Below are 16,627 nucleotides of genomic sequence, written 5' to 3'. Positions count from 1 at the left end.
GTTGAGTGTAAACAGCCGCCGCACTAGAGAGAAAACACGAGTTTTACGCGCCGCACCAGTGCAAAGTTTACCATGAGGCTGAATCGACATCAAGCCGCAGTGAACGTGTTAAGAAAGAAATGAAAATTAAATTTATTATAATTAAACAAAATAGTATATTGACCATTTCGTTTACAAACGCAAAAAATAATAATTTTGGATCCATGTGTCATTTGACCCCTTGTGGTATGTTTAGTGTTAATTCATATCAACTACATGACATATCACTATAATACTCTCTCATTTATAAATTCTAAGCATATACATTATTCTCCTGACATTGTACTTAATTTTGTGACTTATGTTTTACTAAATAAGTCACAGTATAACATAACAACAAAAATTGTTTACATGACAGCTTATTTAAGGTTTCCAAAGCACATTATATAACTAACTCATTTATTATCATTACATTTAATGTAGCAATACATTTATTGCAGTCGCCAAATAGAGTGCCAATTGTCGTTTATAAAAGTGGATATTTTAACACGAATGCAATTAAAATTGTTATTAATATTAGGCGTATTAAAACTAATAAATATATTTTAAAAATATGTGTTTCTTTTTTATTCTTTCTATTCTTTATTTACTTCATAATGACAATTTAGGAAAGAAGAAGATAGTCGTCTTTTAGAGTTAAAAATAAAACTAGAAAACATAAAACAGACTAAATTTTTTACACATACATTGTTTCTGTAGAATTCAATTTAAAAGATCAACTGTTGATTCTATAGGGGACCTTTCGTTTCACCCTCTATTTTGTCGGGAACAGGGTTTTGATGGGGCAATAATTTTTTTCAATTCTCTTTTTATTTTACAGTTTCTTTTCTCTTTTTTCGCTCTTTAACCCTTTCTCTACTACATTTTTATTTTATTTTTATTCCTTTTATTCGTCACCTTCCATACTATCCTCAGTCACTACAGTCTAAGTATATTTTATTATTACAATGTATTACATTTTTACTTAGATTATTTATATACACATTTCGACAGTTTTATCTTCAATACTTATAAAGGTATAATAATTGATAGTTTAAAAGTGCATGTAATACTCTACGTGAATAAAGATATTTTGAATTTGGATATTTTGATTTTCCCAATGCAAGGTATAGGCCACGATATCCAGTCTTCCGTTGCCCACGACCTTAACGACGGTCCACATAGTGGGAAGCGTGCCCACGCTGCGTCTATCAGCTAGTATTCTCCACTTGGGAACGACTTTAGTAATAATGTTATAAAATTATCGTTTTGATTCTATTTAGTGCTAGATATTTTTGGATTATATCTCGCCGCTTTTTTAATATTAATTGGCGTAATTTATTTAAATGTTTTATTTAAATAATACGGCGACTTAATGCTTTATCTGAATTCTTTACCAGTAAACTTATTGGTGCAGAGATATCAAATAGGTAGGACTTTATATATGAATATAAAAAAGGAAGAACACATGACCCTTTATTGCTATAAAAACTATATTAGTCATATACATTAATTACTGATACCTTGTATATGCATATATACAAGGGATATATGCATATCAGTAATTAATATTGAATTCTTGTATCAATAAGTCTCGAACCATCTTTTTGAATTTATTTACTGTCTTTCTAATTCGATGGGTGCGTTGATTGCAAAGATGCTTTTGATAGGAAAAAAAGAACAGATGATAAACGTATATAGTTTTCGACAACCAGAGACAGTAATTTTTATTAAACCTGTGATTTGTACAGGAAAATGAAATGGTTTTATTACTTGTAATATATCACAATTTTTTTAGTTTTTTTTTTCCCTATTACAACTTTTCAAATGCCATACCATTTTCGAGTTTTACGCGTGTGTTTTTCATTAAGGAATATGTATGTATACATATATAAACCTAAATATATATATTTTACCCCTTTATACGTTTACGAACAACTAGCGCCATCTGTGGACGCCGGCTGAAACTATAAAGTCTCGAATTTGAGAAGAGAAATTTGTGGAATGTCGTTTTCATGTACGTTTATGTCTTCCGACGGTGTTTTTGAACGGAGCTCGCAGTTTATGGCGTACGTTTGTAGGTCGAGTTTTCGAACGTAAGCCCAGAGGCAGCCATAAAATTATTACAACTGCTATAGACAAATTGAACACGTAATCATTACATGTAAAAGTTGAATGTATGTCAGACCAAAGACGTGTGTATAATCTAAATATTTGCTCCACATTCCGTGCGCTAGCAGTTGGTGTAGTGAAATAAAAGTGTCAATAGTAATAACATAAATTTTAATACATTACAGACTACAGTATCACAGATAAATATAATTACGCGTAGAGCGAATACAGAATATCATTAAACATTAACTTATCCTAATGAACACTTAATATTAAACTTTATCTTTCTTTATGCCTCTAAATTTATCTTCTATCTCCTGCAAACTCTTGCCTTTTGTTTCTGGCAGGATGAAGTACAAAATGCCGGTTCCAACAAAGGCTATGATGCCGTAGAAAAGGAATGTAACGACTTCCCCCAGGCTGGACATCATGCCGGGGGCGGTTTTGACCACCACGAAGAACGAGAGGAAAGTGGTCGCGGAACTAATCCCGGAGCCAAGACCACGCACTCTGGTGGGGAACATTTCACCACACATCATCCATGGCAGCGGCACCAGGCCGATTGAGATCGCGCAGATGTACACCATCAGACAGGAAAGCGGCAGCCAGGACATGTTTGTGGGCTTGCCGTCGGTCCAGTACAGGAACATCGATAGACCGACCATGGACATGGCTGTCCAGATGCCGCTGATAATGCAGAGCGGTCGGCGGCCATATTGCTTGCAAATCACGCACGCGACCACTGACATCACAACTCGTAGGGCATCTATGACCAGCATAGCCACATAATGGTCCATGCCTTTACCAACCGCCTTCTCCACTATCTCTATGGAGTAGAACGCGACAGCATTAACTCCAGAGAATTGACAAGTTATGAAGAATATGATCATTATGGCGAGGGGTTTGAGCAATTCAGGACTTTTTAGATTAGCTATCTTTTCCCTCCAGGTCGGCACAGGTGCTGAGTCGGTTTGCTTGCGTTTCTCGATAATAGCCTGCAGTTCCGCTTTAGCCTCTTCGCTGTATCCTCTCAGCCAGTAGTAGGAATTAACACCTTTCTCAATTTCACCTTTGCATATAAGCCACGTGGGACTCTCTGGAACTGCACTCAACAAGATAACCGAGAGAATAGGGAAGAAGCAACATATCACAGCGGTCCACTGCCAGGAGATGAATGTTCCGATTAGATGTGCAGCGAGGATGCCCACAGCGATGGCCAATGACACAGCCGCGAGGAAGATACCTCTGAACTTCGGTTCTGAAGTTTCCCCAATGTAAACTGGCCCTAGTGGTCCTAGAAGGCCGACGCAAAGTCCAGTCAGAAATCTTCCCATCAACATGAGAATGAGATTGTTAGCACAAGCTATCAGTATCCAGCCAAGAAGTAATGGTGCGCAGACGATGTAGTGGGAGTTTCTTCTGCCGAACTTCTCCATCATCCATCCAGCCAGTAAGCAGCCTGGAGCCATAGGTAGTGCAGCCATTGAAGCTGGAAAGAACAAAACCATCTTTGTTAAATAAAAGAATCGTTGTATGTTACTACTGCTTACAGCACTTCATGTACAAAGCCACAATGACATGTGAAAAAGAAAGAAGTTGCCAGATTAATGAACCTAAAGACAACTTAAAATAATGTTTCCATGACTCTACCTAAAATAGCAGCATTACATTTGCATTAATAATTGAAGAATCTTTATTAATACAGTTATATTGTCATCAAATTAGAATCATGAGGATCGATGTTCCTCAGACATTAGCGTTTGTGCCTTTGTTTTACATTCACGTTTGTTATTTTCGATATTTATAATGTAAATAAAGGGTAAGTTTCTTAATCTGTCTTGACGACGCCGTAATAATGTCCAGTTTTTAACATTGCGTTTCGTGCGACTATTTCATCATCCCTACTCCATATTGACATCCTCGGGTTGTGCGCCAGTGTCTGTGCGACGGTTGCCGTATTCGCCACATCGATGAACCTTGCGATCGCATCTTGAGTCTCGTCCGTGGGATATACGCACGAGTTCATGTGACGTCATATTGCTACGACCGCTTGACACTGTTATACAGCCCGAAGGTCTCTGTTAGGAAGACACGAAGACAGCCTTGCACTTTAGTCCCTAAGGCTCAACCTTTGTCACATATTGCGATAGATATGTCTCTATCTTCCTAATTCTCTTCATTTTGCTCATACGAGGTTTCCCCTATGTGTACGCTTTCGAATTTTCTTTTCACTAAATTTTATTCACTAATTTAAATTTTTTTATGACCCCTCTATTGGAGGCCTCTCGTACTCCTAATTAGTTGGGATCAGGGTCTTTGTTTACAAATAAGTTTTACAGATTTTTCATCTTTATTCTTTACTCACTGTCATACTTCTCAATTTCTTTTATTCTTACCTTATTTCCATCACAATATCTTTCATTTTGTTCTTTCATTCCTTCTTGCTTTCATCGCCTTCCTTCCATCATCTTATTACTCTTAGGTGGCTAGGTACATTTTTTTTTATTCTTTATTTTATTATTTACACATTCTATATTTTTTATCACAGTTTTCTTTGGGTTGTGCTTTCTTAATACATTACTACACTTTTCTTATTCTATTTTTCCTATTATTAATTGACTAGTTATTTTATGTGCAGTTTATTTGGTACCTACTTATCTGTACTGTTTTGTTTCTATTAACAGTGTCACTCACCACCCTACGAGTCGAACTTTTTTTTGCAAGTTCGTCTGTACGTGTGACATATTCAATCTGTTGTTTTAACAAAAGTCTCAAAGATTTTTCAATTGAATAACTTTTACAAGAGTATCATTAAGACGGTAAACGAAGAATTTATTAAGTAATGTCACTATTGTTCAGACAAGGTGATGGAGTTTTACCCAATAACAATGAATTTTTCTCCATATTCTTAATCATACCCAATAAATAGAGGAAAAAATGAAACAATTCTTATATAATAGTACAAGAGGGGGTTTTATCGCTTGAGGCGATCTCAACTAGACAACCTTTGGATGGAGATGAGAGACATGAAGGAGAGAGCAATTTAGGGTGTACATATATACAAACATATCAATACTAATGCGTCCCAATTGTATAAAATATAACTAAACAAATAAAACAAGGACGCAATCTTAGCGCAATATGTAAAGATTTGTTTATGTGACTGGATCTCTGTCGATAGCTTCAGTTGCATCATACGCAGATAACTGGACAACAAACTGTTGTTCTCTCGTTTTATCTTAAATATCTTACGTCAACTCTATTAGTGTTTTGATATTTAATAGTACTATATCTTGTTATTTATTCAAGCTACAGAACCTTGATATTGTTGTATGAAATATTTCAATCTCTTTAAAGATCTTTAATAAGGAGACATGATATATAATAAACAGAATAATGTATCATTAATAGAATAATACAGTTTTCAAATTTAAACACGTCACAAATGTCGAATATACCTAACTAATATTTTTTGAAATATATTTTTCAATATAAATAAAAGATACAATTATTAAAAGAAGATAAAGTTCTTATTTGTGCTAACAAAGTTAACTTTGACTTGAAATATATTTTATTTTTTATTTAAAATATTTTTTAAGCATTTTATGTACAAACTTGAACTTAATGCCGAAGGCTATCTCTACCAGTTAACCGTTAGGTGGTGCAGGGTGCATAGGTGCAACAAGTAATATAACATTACAAGATAAAAATGTAAAAAAGTCAAGTCAAATTGAGAGGGAAAATAATCTCATCAAAACGCTATATAAATGTACTAATGGGTACTACTTACTATCTAATACAAAAATTCTCGTGTCACTGTGTTCGAACTTGAACTCCTCTGAAACGGCTTGACCGATTTTTACCAAATTTTATATGCGTATTTAGTAGGTCTAAGAATCGGCAACTATCTATTTTTCATACCCCTAAGTGATAAGGGTGGTCCACCCCTAAATTTTTTATTAAAATTTTTTGGTTTTTATTTTATTATGATACAGCATACAAAAATACATACAACCCTAAATTTTCACCCCTCTACGATCAACCCTTATCTTACATTTGTTAATTAAAAACTTTAATTTTTTTGCAAAACATCGTTTGCGGGATCAGCTAGTAATTATATATAAACATACCATAAATTTTTAAAATCTATCTACATAAATATAGAAAATAATAAAATCTAATTATCGTGATGATTCCGTCAGTTTGCCAAGCGACAACTTTCGAACCATCGCTTTCAATGCGCAACGATTCCTGATCATCTTAATATCGAGGGGGAGCGCGTTACAGAGAAGAATAGCTTGTTTTGAAAAGGAGAAGGAGGAGTCGGTACTAGTGGGGGGGGGGGGCATCTAAAAGACTTGCTGGAGGAGTGAAGTGTATTTTCGTGTGTACTGGCTACAAACTGGAATTGAGATGCTGAGGCAGGTGAAGTGGGAGAAAAGAGTAAAGAGAGAAAAGTATAGTTAGTGTATGCAAAGAACGACGTTGTGGGATAGGCTGTGATTTTAGCTGAGAAAGATGTACGGTCGAATTTGCGGAGATTGAAAATAAATAGTTATTAAGAAGGCGGTCTAGTATGTTGAGAATACAATAATTAATTGAAAATTAAGTTAAGCGAGTAAAAAGGATGAGTTTTTTTAGATTAGGAATTTAACTTCTACACAAATGGCATTTGCAGAAACCGCTGGTGTGAGGTAGCAGGTAGATCGCCTACTATAAGAACCTTTTTAAGGTAGCAGGCTCAAAGTCTCTAAGGAGAGCCTTGTCTCGGACCCCTATAGATCAAATCTCTTTTTGGAGTTGCATTATAAATATAAGTATATGCATTTAAATTTGTAGTTAAACTTTGAAATAATTATTTTAATTAACAGTTATACAATGTAAAATAATATTAGAAATACGGTTTAAACTAGAATGCATTGTATAGTTCTACATACCTCATTATATCGTAACAAATAAAATATTATAGAAATTAAATTTAGATGTTCTTCCTAAAGACTAATTACGTCTTAACATCGTTCAAGCTTACGATATATTTCGTATTATCATAATTTTAATTAATATTTGCAGTTAATAATTTTTATTACGACGCCATCTAGCGAACCGCAAATAAATTATTGGCATAAATAAGTAAAATTTGTTTACATTTTAAGAAACAGAAGGAAGTAGTGGTTTTCGATGTGCCAAAATTAATGATCATAGTATTTGCAATAATTTAAAAGCTGAATAGTTTAGAAACGAATCAAAGTTTTTCAATTCTGTAAAATTTTTTTTTTTCCTATACAAAATATATTTTCACGCAGTCATAAAAATATGTCATTTATGTTGTAAGAAGATAAATTTCGTGCGCTGCTAACAATGTTAATAGATTGTTAGAATTAGTAGCGTAAATTGCACGCGTGTATTACAAATGTTTACATTAGTGTAATATATTCAAGACATGATAAATAAAAATAGACACATTTAAAAAACGTATAAGTTAAACGGTTTTTTGATACCCATATTGTAGTGGTTGTGGAAAAATATCTACCTAGTCCGCCATATTGGAACGGCGTCCATCTTGAATTTTAAATTTTTACATAATCATCGTGTTTTACTAGTGTAGCCCTTTCATTTGATACCCATATTGTGGGGGTTATGGATAAATATGTAATCCGCCATTGTGTATCGGCGGCCATCTAAGATTTATAATGTTATTGATTTTATTATATAGTATTGTCATCTAAATTAAATGTGTGTACCAAATTTCAGATCAATCTGAGGAAGGTGCTTAAATTTCAATTTCTAATTTTGACCCAAATAAACAAATTCCGTACGGGTCGAATTAAATAAAACCGTTTAAAAAGAGCAATGGTAGCCTAGCTGATAGAGAACTTAGTAGGTTCAATTCTAAATATGCGATCTTATATAATTCACATTTAGTGCATTAATTATTAAGAATATCCACATTCAAAAACAAGATTTCCAGAATAGGGACAGCAGCGTCCTCTGCGTACCATAATACAGGTTATATCCCACTGTATATATCTTTGGGAGAGAATTAAGCCTTTTAGTGCATTAGCTACAGGGTGATTAGTTATAAGTGTAAAAGGTTGGTACACCCGTAATGAAAATATAGTAAGAAAAAGGGTTTAAATAATTCAGATTTATTTTTTATTATCTGTCCCTACAGATTTTGTATTGCCTGTCGTCGTAAAAAATAATATAACACATCTGTGATCACTTGATACAGGATGTTTGAAAATTGTTGCAACTTCTTTTCATGTTAACCTTGTTATTGTCAATGTATTAAATTCTCTTCGGATTTTTGTTTTATAATATCCTCTTTAAATTATTTTACACCGTTCTAATATTTGTTTTATTTTAGATTATTTATTTATGTATTAATCAGATTTTTTAAATTAATTTTTGTATTTTTTTACGTGTACTAACGTGTAGATATATGTGTAATATATACACGTAAACCTTTACTGTATGTTGTTGGTTTCTGCCCCTTTCTTACATAAAACTAATCATCAGAAAAATCAAGGCCACTGAAGAATTGCTCCTCTGAATTGACAGTAGGAGAGGAACATCGATCGTGTAGTCAATGGCTGTTGGTGCCGAAAGGTTTTCAAGTGATGACCACGAGCCGGCAGACGTCCAGGGTCGCCCATAATCAAGTTCGTGTCATGTTGCTGAATGCGGGCAGTACAAGACTGGTCATCGCCATCTTTGGGCTACCCCAATACCCAGCATTGGACGTCTTTTAGTTGAAATTTATGAAAAATGAAACGTTTTCGTGTCATTTGGTTAATTTCATTTCAGCCCACTACAAGACATAGGTCTCCCCTAAAGATATCTATGGGGGGGATATATCATAATCAGGGTTGGCAGGCGGTTTGGCGACCACAGTGAATTATGGACAATGTTAAAAATCATCTAGAAACTTGTTTATGAGAATGTCAATTCTATAAAATTATGTATATATATGATTTTATCTCGGGTTCAAACCGGCTACATACGATCGCATGTCTCAGTCCTAACCGCTGGGCTACCAGTGCTTTGGTTAATTTTGTTTCTAAAAATTTCGCGTCTTATGCCCTTGTTTATAAAGAACAAATCCAAGAACACAGCGCCTGGGCGTAAAGCTACTATTTTTAAATATACACAGCAACGAAATAATTACATTATTTTTGCCAATGCCAAAATTTGGCACGAGCGCACTCCGTCTTATCTGGGCCCATTCGGAATTCTGCGTAATTATAAATATTACAATAGGGAATTTCCCCATTGACGTAATCATATGATCAATTTCCAACTATTTGTTACGTATTTTAGTTAATTTTGTCGCTTTCCTCATGGGTGTTTACCGCTTCTTGTTTTCAAAACTTTTCGTATATAAATAATATATGTTATTCGTAATATATATATGTTATCTGGTTAACATAACACTGTTTGCTAAGATAATTTAAAATTGTATATCAACGTGACAGACACATGATAAATAAATAAAATTAAACAAGTCACGTCTAAATTTCGTCTTCATAAAATCAACAAATCATAAGACTAAATGTACGCATATATAGTTCCACTAGATATCTTAGACGTTCTTTAAATTTAAAATTAAAAGCATATTATTATATAAATCATATAACAGCATTAAAAAGTTTTTAGTTGATGTAAATGTGAGATACTTGGTTTGTTGACTCATTTACATGATTGATATTTATAATATATATATCAAAAATTGTTAAATTTCATTTAAAAGAGCACCTGTTGAGTTTCTTCGGCTTTCAATAGATCAGTATTTCGACCCGGTGGTAGCTTACTGCTTATAATGTTAGAATTTTTGAATTTGAATTTGAATAATGGGGAACTTAGTCGTGATCTTGAATCTATTGAAGATACAGATATTGGGTTAATATTTCAGAAAAGAGTTACGCGAGAAATTTATTGCATGACCATACTTAAAGTTGTTTTACAATATAATACATAGTAGTTTTTAACCGTCTATATCAGTGATTCCCAAAGTGGTTTATATCGACCCCTAGAGGTCTATGACAACTTGCAAGGGGTCTACGTCAGCGCAAAAAAATTTAGGGGTCCATGAAATGAAAATGGGGGTCCACGATAGTGGATCTCAACACATACACTGATAGTACCTTTTTACTTACATTATACTATCTTATAATATCAAAACATTTACATTATTATATATAATGTTACGTATATTTTAAATAACAGATACAAAACTTTATTTTGAGTAGTTTTAATTTAAATTCAATTAATAAATGTATAAATTAACATGTGTTTTTACTTAAATTTTTTAACACTAAACTTCACTACAGTTAGAAATTTACAGGAAATCAATATCAGGTAAGTAGAGGGTCTCAAAACACGGAAAAACATGGCAAGGGGTCTACGAAACAAAAAAGTTTGGGGAACTCTGGTCTATATCAATAGTTTGTCGAATTTAACCAGATATGATTAGCTAAAATAACTTAGTACTCGTGTTGATATAGACTTAAAGTAGACAATTCCAGAAAGTTCTGACTTACCAATCCATGATGCCGTGTTCTCGTCCCACGGTATGACGCTGTCGGGCTCCTTCAGCTGCGGCAGCAGGATAGCGGAGTACCCAGAGGTCAGGCCGGAGGTGAAGGTCATCAGTATCGCTGCCGACGCTGCCAAAGTCTGTGAAGAATATTTCGAATATTTGTACGCAGTTAAAAACATCCAGTTGAATAAATCGTGACTGATTTTAGATGCAAGACGACGGTAACTAACCCTTGATTGTGGCATATATTTTAGACTATCTAATAGATTCGGATACCTTCTAGAACAATGATTACCAAAGTGGTCTATATCGACTCCTAGGGGTCTATGACAATCTGCTAGAGGTCTACGTTAGCGGAAAAAAATTTGGGGGTCCATGAAATGAAAATGAGGGTCCACGACAGTGGATCTTAACACATACACTGATAGTACCTATTTACTTACATCATACTATCTTATAATATCAAAACATTTACATTATTTATAAAAGTACCTATGAAGTAAAAAAAATATTATATATGTTTATAAAATTGTATAAGTTATAGGGTGTTGGTATTCGCTTTGTGGTCGCAATGCATTTTGAAAATACACTAAACTTCATTACAGTTAGAAATTTACAGGAAATCAATATCGGGTAAGTAGCCCCCTACTTACCTACCCAACACGGAAAAACATGGCAAGGGGTCTAAGACACAAAAAAGTTTGGAGAACTCTGTTCTAAAAGGTATTGTATACAGGGTGATTAGTTATAGGTGTTTCACACCTAGATTTACTAGCAAGTTTATTGCCATATATAGATGTAAAAGCTCGTATAGCTCCAAAGCTAATTTGGCAGCAAAGAGCTTTCAAGTTTTTGCATCTATTTTCAATCGTTCTGTATATAATGTTCATTTTGAAATATATCACATTATTTTTTACCGGAATACTACAGGCTTTTAACATCTGACACAAAAAAGTATAAAGTCTAGTGACAGATAGTGAACAATAATATATTTTAATATGTATATAAGAATTTTGAAACAATTGATTTTTTAATAAGTTGTACCAGAAATTAATCATCCTGTATTTTAATTTTTAATTTAGAATAGCTCATCGAAGCTAATGCATTAACAATGGAATTAGCCGTTATAGCAATTAAAATGCGGAAGATCTTGGGACCAGCGAGAAATCAAGACGGATCTTGGAGGCTCCGAAATTGAGACTTTAGTAGCACAGCCAAATATCATTGGCGAATATAAAGCTCAACAAATCCGGCTTGGTCACTTGGAGCGAATGGGATCGGATGGGAGCGTGAAGGTAGCGTACCTGGAAAAACCGAGGGGTCGAAGACCAGTGGGTAGACCCAGGTATCGCTGGATCGATCGCGTTGAGGCAGACTTACGCGAATTGAATGTCAACCAATGGCAGACGATGGCGCAAGATAGAGGAAAGTGGAAGTCTCTCGCTTCGGAGGCCAAGACCCACTTTGGGTCACTGAGCCAGCGGAGTAAGTAAGTAAGTAAGTAATTTAAAGGTCTGTTGAAAAACTGCTTATTTAGCAGTATAGCAATTTAGATGTGTACAATATGAACTCTTTGAATATTCTATATTCATTTAAGATTCTTAATAAGTATTCTAATGATTTTAAAGATGCTTAGCGTATATGAGTAAGTAAATGAGATGTAAACATTAATGCGTAATTGTATTAGTATATTTAATACGAGTACAATGCAAATACAAAGTCTTAACTCAATTAATTTCGTAATTAAGAATAATTTACACAATCCCATTGTCATATCAGAGAAATACTAATCATTATTCAATGTCAATTTTTTAAATCGATAAATGAATGTAATCTGTAATTGTAAGATAAACCTAACGATCTCATTTACAATGTTTATTCAACTGTCCATTATTTTAATATTCATATTAAAGAGTAGGGTAAATTATTGATTTATTTTTCCAAATTAAATTTATACTCTTAAAACTAATTTCAGTTTGATAAAACGCACTTATGTTAACGATTTTTCCAGTCCTTGAAATGGTCGAAATAGCCTATTAACGGTATAGCCATTATGATTTTCGAATCGGTTTTTATTTCCTCAATTTGGTATTTTGAGTTTGCTGAATAGCCAGAAGTCTCACGGAGCCAAGTCAGGCGAGTACGGTGGTTGTGGAACGATGTCAGTCGAGTTTTTAACACTTTTACACCAAAAAATCGAGCGGTTTTGGCACCAATCCTTCAAAATAGTTTTGATTGGGCCAAATGATATTTAAAATTGTAACAAAAAACGTTTAGCAAATATTATAGACAGTCCTACCAATCTATAAAAATAATCACCTACGTTCCTAATGCTAGGGATTTTTAAATGACAATTTCACTTTACTTTTTTAACCACAGAATACGTAGTATGCTACACTGGAATTCTGATCTGTTGAGTAGAGCGGACCAGAAACTTAAGTGTTTCCTTTTTTAACGGTTTTATTTAGTTCGACCCGTACGGAATTTATTTATTTGGATCAAAATTAGAAATTGAAATTTAAGCACTTTCCCGTTGTCAGATTGATCTGAAATTTGGTGCACACATTTAATTTAGATGACAATACAATATAATAAAATCAATAACATTATAAATCTAAGATGGCCGCCGATACAAAATGGCGGATTACATATTTTTCCTTAACCCCCTCAATATGGGTATCAAATGAAAGGGCTACACTAGTAAAACACGATGATTATGTCAAAATTTAAAATTCAAGATGGACGCCGTTCCAATATGGCGGACTCGGTACATATTTTTCCACAACCATCACAATATGGGTATCCAAAAACCGTTCAACTGTAAGTTTTTAAATGTATTTATTTAAAATAAAATTTAACTATGTATGATGCATACATTATAACATAGTTAAATGTGTCAACAAATCAAGTTCCATATATCACGATATGTGCTTTATTGGCCCACGCTCCAGTTAGATTCAGTATCTATAATCAACCAGTGGGCGACAGACTTCCACTTTGTTGTATCTAACTTTGCAAAGCTATCTTTCTCTTTTGTGTTCGTATCTATTAGCTCTGTATGACTTTGTGTCTTTCACATTGAAATAAAACATATTTACATACGAAAATAAATAAATGTCTATTTAAAACATTTAAACAACGTATGTAAATATGAACAAGACATTCGTCAACTGTATCAGTGATTCGGGTAATTAACTTGTGATCCTATTTATCAGTTCAACCTTCTTTGTTCAGACCCGCGTCACAATTGTAGTTCATTGTACGCTATGATATATGTACAGTTGGGTTTATAGGAAGACTGTGCATTTAATTGCAGTATCGCATGTTCAAAGGTCTTTCGTAACTGGGTTGAATTGCCAGTACTGAAGTTCAAACTAATCGTTAACTTCAACTACTATGACTTGTTATTGCCAGTACTGAAGTTCAAACTAATTGTTAACTTCAACTTGTAATTTCATATTTCATTCATCTATCTAGACGATCCTTATTTACATGTATTCTTATTTTCCTATTCTAAATTTAAATATTTGCTTCAGGTTTGTTGATTTGAATTGTTATGTTATTAAAAATTCTTTATTCAAATTACAATGGAACTCTTTTTTTTAATTTAAGTCACCTGTAGTCTTGTTCTTCCAACTGCCAGTTATCTTATACATTGGTAACATTTATTATCATTTTTACTTTTTATATTTAACTTTTTTAACTATATGGTTTATAATTACCACATCCTTTTATTTAACTAGATTGCTTGTTGCTAAATTTTAATGTATTCATATATTTTTATTATATTATCTACTTAGTCTATTATCTATATTTATAATGTATGCATGCTTATTTACAACAAATAGGTACTCTTTTTGCTAGTGGATTTCTTGTTGACTTTAACCTGACTACCATTTGTTTAAATGATTACCAGAAAGATGAAAATAACTTTATGTAACTATGTTTATTTTAATTGATATATAATTACATATTGCATTAACATTACCTTGTAGGCAAATAAATTTTACTTATTTATATATATCCTTTTGTACACAAATGTTATGTGATAAATTTTGTTTTCTCGCAACGGAAAGTTTTTGAACTTTATCTGGAATGTTTCCATATTTAAATATTTGAATCTGAGTGAGATGACTTTGACAACTCGGTATGTTTGTTTATAGATTTATTATATTATTTTTTTTCTTTAGATCATTTAATTCTTGAATCAAGAATCAAATTAATGTTTCCTGTGATGTCATTCTTTCTACTTTAAGACGGTCTCTACCTTATGTTTTTATTTTAATTCATTGACGTATCAAAGCCACAATTCTTCTTTTAACTGAAAGGTATAGGCCTCCTTCAAAAATCGCTTTGGCGATAGGTCCTGCGCTACCTGTGGCCTACCCACGCCGCCTCTTCCGGTTCGTGGTTTCTACCCGTGAACCTTTCGGTCTCAACAGCCTTCGGTTGCAGGAGCGAAGTGTCCCACCTACAGTGACTTCAGAGTGACATTCTGCGAGCTACATCGATGTTTTAGGTTCTTCTGCGGATATCCTCATTTCTTATTCGATTTTGCAGCGAAAAATCGAGCATAGCTCTCTCCGTTGTTCTTTGAGTGACCTTATACTAATGTATTTATTTCATATTTGATCAAAACATAAAATTATTGAATACAGACCAATAGCTTCTGCTGGTACAAACTCTATCTAGGCATGTAGTTTAATGTTAGAACTAATTATATTATTATTTATAATTTAGTTCGAGCATAGCCAGAAGGCCATGTCAGTGTATTTATTTCATATTTGATCAAAACATAAAATTATTGAAATCAGACCAATAGCTTCTGTTGGTACAAACTCTATCTAGGCATCTAGTTTAATGTTAGAACTAAATGTATTTTTATTTATAATTTAGTAACTATAGGACATTTCATGTGAAGTGAAACTAAACTACTATACATGAATATTTGTTTTAGAAGTAATTTGACTACTAAAAATTTGTAAATGAATCTTACACGAATTACTATTTATAGTTTGACTTGTATTTGCCTTGTAGATAAATAACCAGCAAGGGCAGTCTATGAGCGTCTAAGGAGTCAATCTTGAACATTCATGTTATGCACATGACCAATTGTAAATTGTTTGATGTTAGAAAAATATCAATATTTATTTACGCATTAGTAAAAGGAACTAACGATGTGTATCAAAAATATTATAATGAACTTTATGTTCTAGAAATAAAGTTAATTTTACGTATTACGTTACGAATTATAAAATACGTAGCTAAAACAAGACGTGTGTCGAGAAAGCTTTTTATTTAGTAAAAAAAATTATGTAATATTTTGAAGATGTCAAGTAATAATAAAACAAGAAGGGAAGTATAGGATACTTTGATCAAAAATAAAGTTTAATTTGTTAGTAAAATGTAAATTATTTATCAAATTTATCGTCTTCAAAGAAATCCGTTCGATAGAACACACTTGCGAACGCTTTTTCTGGTCCTACGAATCGGTTAATCGGTCAAAATATGTCGACAGAAACGACATTACTCTCCGGTCTCCCAAATAGTTAACCTAATGGTTAGTGTTAAGATAATGATCCCAAAAATAACCATTCGGCGTCCCTTAGTTGGACTATCCATTTAATTATGCAGTCCTCAGGATATTACTTAAAATACTGAAGTTAGTGCAACTCGTCACATCGTTTTGTTAACTTCATTCATGTCGGCCTTTAGACACCCACTGAAAGGCATATGCCTCCCCCAAAGAAATCTTCGGGGGGGGGGTATACAGTAATTACCACGCTTGGCAGGTTGGCAACCGTATTATGGTACGCGGAGGACAATGTTAGCCATCGTTTGGAATCTTATTAGTGAACACTGGCAATCCTATATAATCAAAGCATAAAGTAGTCATGTAAGATTGTATCACGGTAACCTATGATCAAGTCCCAGTCCACCACAGCTGGGGTACCATTG

General features: G+C 33.4%; 1 protein-coding gene across 2 annotated transcripts in view; it reads right to left on the bottom strand.

Moving 5' to 3' along the window:
• Window positions 1-2,293: 2,293 nt before the first annotated feature.
• The window catches only part of LOC137925115 (facilitated trehalose transporter Tret1-2 homolog), a 28,813-nt gene continuing 14,479 nt past the window's right edge, over window positions 2,294-16,627 (bottom strand). For both annotated transcript variants that reach the window (XM_068768497.1, XM_068768498.1), the window contains exons 3-4: window positions 10,671-10,806; window positions 2,294-3,619 (exon numbers count right to left, since the gene is read on the bottom strand). In XM_068768497.1, coding sequence (XP_068624598.1) covers window positions 2,403-3,619; window positions 10,671-10,806 — 1,353 coding nt within the window. In that variant the 3' untranslated portion in view covers window positions 2,294-2,402. The remainder of the gene's footprint in view (window positions 3,620-10,670; window positions 10,807-16,627) is intronic.

The sequence above is a fragment of the Battus philenor genome, unplaced genomic scaffold, assembly GCF_028537555.1.
Source record: "Battus philenor isolate CCGP_79_NKW_IND1 unplaced genomic scaffold, ilBatPhil1.0.hap1 SCAF_26, whole genome shotgun sequence".
NCBI lineage: Eukaryota > Metazoa > Arthropoda > Insecta > Lepidoptera > Papilionidae > Battus > Battus philenor.
The sequence above is the reverse complement of the archived record's forward strand: the minus strand, read 5'-3'. Positions and strand labels throughout refer to the sequence as shown.